Genomic DNA, 5,969 nt, shown 5'->3' on the forward strand with positions numbered 1-5,969 from the left:
AAAGATGTGGGTGACAAATCAAATGGCTGCTGCTGCTGCTGCAGCTGCTGCGGCTCCTGAATTAAAAACACTGATTTGCAAAGTGCAGCTTGAGAATGCAAGCCGGCTAAGATGCCTTTTTCATCATTGTGCTGCCCTCTGCGGGTCTGCTTCCAGCCTCCCGCCTCTCTCACAACCCCTCCATCACTCCCTCCTCCATATTACCATACCCCCTTAAAGAGTATTGCACGCATTAAATTGCTTTTCATTCCCGTGCTGTGACAGAGCTGAGATTGAGGGATTTGTGCGTTTTTATGAGTGATTCTGGGCGGCCACACGACGGTAACTGTTTCGTAATACCTCCATCGCTGTTAGGGGGATGAGCTGGTTTGCACCAACCAAGATCAACTTCCACTAGTTGAAACGTTGGTGGAAAGATAAAGCTTGTGTTCATAGGATATCTTATGTCCTATGCGGGACTGAAGGAAAGGAAGGAGGGTGGGGAAGGGAAGGGGGGGGGGGTCGGATCCTGGCATCCTGAGGCTGGAGGAACACATCCACTGATCTCCGGTCGATTTGCCTCTGCCAGCTGAAGGCGACCCCGGGCAGATCTTTGCATGAACTGGTACCAGCCGCACCGCTGGCAGCAGACAGGAGGAATCGTGCCTCTCAGTGCGCATGGATGAAAGTCACAGTTAAAACGCACGCGGCAAGTCTTGTCTGATGTGGGATTACCGCCTTTTCATTCGCCCCCTTCTCTTTACCATGTTCCAACTTTGGTTTTGGCTCTTTTTCCGAGATGACACTGCTAATTTCAGTCGCCGCTGGAAGAACACGGGAGCCCGCTTCGCCGCGCTGGCTGTCACGTCATTTGCGTGAATGAGACTGCATGTGCTGTTCGATGCCTGGTTTATGGAGCTAAACACCGAGGAGACTTGACTTCAAGGATTTTTTTTTTTTTATTTTTATTTATTTTTTATTTTTTTTTACCCTGTCCTCCCCACACACACACACACACACACACACACACACCCCGCCAGCAGACCGAAAGGCTGACGGTGAAGTCACGAAATCCATGTTTTCAGTGAGGTTGGGGAAAGCAGACAGGGCAGAGCCGTGATTGTGGGGATGCTGTGGCGCTCACCGGGATCAGCACGGTAAGAGGACAATCATTTCCCGGCTGTTGCTTGTCTGCGCCGCCGCTCGACACGCTCCAATACTGGGGGGGGGGGGGGGGGGGGGGGGGGTGGTGGGGGGGGGGGGGTCGTCTGTAGATCTGTCCAAGGTGCTGAAACCTCTGATCCACACACCAGCCGAAGTTGATCGGATTTCAGATGCTTGTTGAGAAAAAGGTGTCTGCGGCTACAGCAATAACAAGCATCTCTGTGCTCACATATCTCATCACAGTTTTTTTTTTTTTTTTTTTTAACTTGTTCCAAATGACAGCCCGCTGCCTCTGCACAGGCACCAGCAGCTCTCAAGTCATCCATGTTATATCCACGGGCTCCTTCCTCTTAGCTTATGATAATAGAGTCATTGTGAGGGACGTGAGGGGGGGAGATGGAAGTGCGACTCGGACACATCACAGCACGCAGGGACCCGAGAAAGGTCCCTGGATGTTGAAATGAGCATATTCGCGGTGACTTGCTGGCTCTATGTGTAGGCTTTTTGTGCTCTTTTTCAAGGAACGCACACAGACCAAACGTGCGCTCGCGCACGCCTTTGTGCACGCGCGCTCACGCGTCTTTGACGGAGGGTGAGCGGTGGGGGGGGGGGGGGGGGGGGTAGGAGGGGGGGTGGGGGGGTAGATCTGTAACCTTCTATGTAGCAGATGCCGTGCAGTATAGCCTACTTGATTATCGAATTATTTCCTGCCAGTCAAAACGCAGCTCCACTGACTGATCTGCGTTGAGATCTACCGCACTTGCTCATTTGCTTTTGATCAACTCCTCTCATTTCTTTTTTTTTTTCCTCTTTTTTTTTCCGCCCGTGGGCAGAAGAAGGGCTGCGACTGTCGACTTATTCATTTTCTATCACAGGCCGGATTTAGATGAACATTAACTGCTTGACGCAGCCATTTAAAATAGTACATTTCTTTTATTGTTTCCCTTTTTAAAAAAAAAAAAAATATATATATATATATATATATTTCACTTCGGATCGTTTTAATCAGAACGGCTGAATAAATTTCACCGTCCTCATGATGTTTGCACGGAGCTGGAGAGAAGGCATCCGACAGTTTCCCCACTGTTGCCAAGTCGTCGGGTATGCGGGGTGAGTGAGAAATCTTGTGGGGAGGTGATAGGAGTTGATTTCCGTGATTTTAATGTTAGTTTGAGGGAAAGATTGAATTTTGGGAAAAAAAAAAAAGAGGCAACATCATCCATCACACAAAGCGATGTAGGTAGAGATATGTTGACGGTGAGACGTTTTTTTTGTGTGTGTGTGTGTGTGTGTTTGGAAATTCTCAAGGGACTGAATTAGTAAATGACCAAATCTATCTGTCTGGACACGGTGGATGGTGACCCCCCACCCCTTCCCCCAAAAAAAACCCCCTCCCAGGATGGATTGGAATTCAGGCGAGCTATCAAAAATGCGCAGTGGCCATCCGCCGCGGTTAGTTGTGTTACCAACTGGATTATATATTTTAAGTAGGATGTTATTAAAAATTCATAAGGGTCGCTTGTTTTCCAATAGCTTCAAAAAAAGAAACGCTGCCGACATCTGCATAATGAAGGAAAATTAATAGGTCTACTTGTTTGTCTAAGTGTGTTTGATTTTATCACCATTGCCGGATGTGAATTTACACATACGTTGTAAATACTATACATGTTTTCGCTTATGTAATTTCTATGTAAAACAGAACCCGTCCTTTTCTTTTCCTCCTTAGATGACACCTCATACTGGTATCGCACTTGAGTGAGCTGGGGCATCCTCTCCCAGGAAAAATGCATATCTGGATCCTAAAAATAATCCTTCTGATTGCATCATCTCTGAGGCTGGTCGAGATGTATGACAATTATGGGGAGATTTGTCGAAATCTGTGCACATGCGAGGAGAAGGAAGGTATCCTGACGGTGAGCTGTGAGAATCGGGGGATCATCAGACTGACAGAGATCAGCCCGGTCCATTTCTCTATGTACCACCTCCTCCTGACGGGGAACCTCCTGAAGAAACTGTCAGTCAATGATTTCATCAATTACACCGGGGTGACCATCCTGCACTTGGGGAACAATGATATCTCAGAGGTAGAGTCGGGTGCCTTCAATGGACTCCAGGGATTAAAAAGGTTGCACCTAAACAACAACAAGATTGAAGTTCTGAGGGATGACACCTTTGCGGGACTGGAGAGTTTGGAATACCTTCAGATTGACTATAATTACATCACCAATATAGAACCCAATGCCTTGAGCAAACTACACCAACTAACAGTGATAATTTTGAATGACAACCTGCTCTCTGCCATGCCTCTGAATATCTTCCGAAATGTCCCCCTGACTCACTTGGACCTGAGGGGGAATCGGTTAAAGATGTTCCCCTATGTCGGCCTCCTGGAGCACATGGGCAAAGTTGCGGAATTACAACTGGAGGAGAATCCATGGAACTGCTCCTGCGAGCTCATTGCGCTGAAGGCATGGCTCGAGAGTATAGCTTACACAGCTCTGGTGGGAGAAGTGGTGTGTGAGACGCCATTCAGGCTCCATGGCAGGGACCTGGATGAGGTGTCCAAGCAGGAACTCTGCCCAAGAAGACCCCAAGACGAGACGGTCAGGTCTGCACGCCCAAGCAGCACCAATGGATATTACCAGACCACACCTGCTGCTGTCACAGCTTCTGCCACCTCCTCGGTTCTTAGGTCCTCCTCTAGGCCTACCAAGGCCACGCGACAATTCAACAGAACTAGGTTAAAGCCCACCTCCCGAATACCTGACAGTGAACATGTCAAGCATGGCCTCATTATTGCTTTTCAGACCAAATCTCCTGTGCCTTTGGACTGCCCCACTGCCTGCACATGTAATCTGCAGATATCTGAAATTGGGCTAAATGTCAACTGCCAAGAGAGAAAAATTGAAAGCATTTCTGATCTAAAACCCAAGCCATACAATCCTAAAAAAATGTATCTCACTGGAAATTACATCCCTGTGGTACGGAGATCAGATTTTGTTGATGCTACTGGATTGGATTTGCTGCACCTGGGAAACAACAGGATAACACTTATCCACGACCGGGCTTTTGGGGATTTAACCAACCTGCGTAGGCTGTATTTAAATGGTAATCTCATGGACAGGCTTACAGGAGAAATGTTCTTTGGTTTGCAGAACTTGCAGTATCTTTATTTAGAGTACAACAAAATTAAGGAAGTCGATGCGGGCACTTTGCGCTACCTCCCTAATCTTCAGCTGCTTTTCCTCAACAACAACCTCCTGAAAACTTTACCTGTGGGCATCTTTTCCAGCCTTTCCCTGTCTCGGCTTAATCTGCGCAACAACTATTTCCAAAACCTGCCTGTGAGTGGTGTGTTAGATCAGCTGAAGCTGCTGTTGCAGATAGATCTGTTTGAAAACCCTTGGGACTGCTCTTGTGACATAGTGGGAATGAAGATATGGCTGGAGCAGCTAAGTGCTGGCACTGTGGTCAATGAGGTCGTATGTGAGACACCCAAACAACACACAGGAATGGACGTTCGCTTAATCCAATCGGAGCAGCTCTGCCCAGACTACCCAGACTACCCAGACTACGTTTCTCCAACTCCCCCTACAGACGAGCCCATGGACGAACGAATCATCACCACAGCCGCTCCGCAGAAATTCGACCCCCCCAGCAGCACCGTCCCCCTCTCTGTCCTCATCCTCAGCCTCCTGCTCGTTTTCATCATGTCTGTTTTTGTGGCTGCAGGTCTCTTTGTTGTGGTGATGAAAAAACGCAAAAAGTCACAGAGCGACCGTACGAGCACCAACAATTCAGATGTCAGCTCTTTTAATTTGCAGTACAGCCTCTACAGCAACCGCTCTGGTCCTAAAGTTAAGGCCCCAGCCGGTCACGTCTATGAGTATATTCCCCATCCCATGGGCCATATGTGCAAAAACCCCATTTACAGGTCACGGGAGGGGAACACGGTGGAGGATTACCGTGACCTACATGAGCTCAAGGTCACGTACAGGAGTGCCCCGGATGAGGAGAGGGATAGCAGTACAATGAGGAGCCCCACGTACAGTGTTAGCACCATCGAGCCACGTGAAAACCCCTCCCCTGTCCAGGATGCAGACCATTTCTTCCGAGGCATCCTTGAGCCTGATAAGCAGTCCCCTCATCAGTCCATCCCATCTATCCCGGCAGGTGCCAATTTAGAGTACAAGTACACGGGGCCTGTGTCGTACACATACAACCCGAATTTTGATGTCAGACGTCAGTTCTTGCACCCGGAGAGGATAAGGGAAACGGTGCTCTATGGCACAGCACCAAGTACTGTTTATGTTGAGCCCAACAGAAATGAGTATTTGGAGCTAAAAGCTAAACTACAGTCTGAGCCCGATTACCTCGAAGTTCTTGAGAAACAGACCACCTTTAGCCAGTTCTGAGCAACAGAATCACTGATCTAATGAAGCATTTTCTCTCTTGACCCTTGAAACAGTGGCTCAGTTCATAGGGTGCCTTGGCACAACACAAACAAGCAAAAGCGAATGCGATGAAACGGGGTGTGCCGAACAATCTTATTCTTATTTCTGAAACATGACATGACAGGAATGGATACAGCTTTCTGAAACAAGGATGAACAAAATTGCTCTACTTAACTGATGATGCAAATCTATTTTTCTATGGTGAAGATCGAATAACACACAAAATGTAAGTGTACAGGCAAATCTTACCCAACATCATTTTCAGTAATATAACCATGCATAAGGTATATTGTGAATCAGAAAAGAAATGTTTATAAAATCACTCCTGGACAAATACACTGTACAGCAGATCATCAAAACTGTGTAGGACTA

The 5,969-nt window shown here is 47.6% G+C and overlaps 1 protein-coding gene across 1 annotated transcript; it reads left to right on the plus strand.

Moving 5' to 3' along the window:
- The first annotated feature begins 2,927 nt into the window (after positions 1 to 2,927).
- slitrk5 (SLIT and NTRK like family member 5) lies at positions 2,928 to 5,738 on the plus strand. Its single transcript, XM_029520629.1, has one exon. It carries the CDS (start codon positions 2,928 to 2,930, stop codon positions 5,556 to 5,558), a length of 2,631 nt encoding a protein of 876 aa, XP_029376489.1. The 3' UTR covers positions 5,559 to 5,738.
- Positions 5,739 to 5,969: the final 231 nt, after the last annotated feature.

The sequence above is a fragment of the Echeneis naucrates genome, chromosome 2 (genome assembly GCF_900963305.1).
Source record: "Echeneis naucrates chromosome 2, fEcheNa1.1, whole genome shotgun sequence".
Classification (NCBI taxonomy): domain Eukaryota; kingdom Metazoa; phylum Chordata; class Actinopteri; order Carangiformes; family Echeneidae; genus Echeneis; species Echeneis naucrates.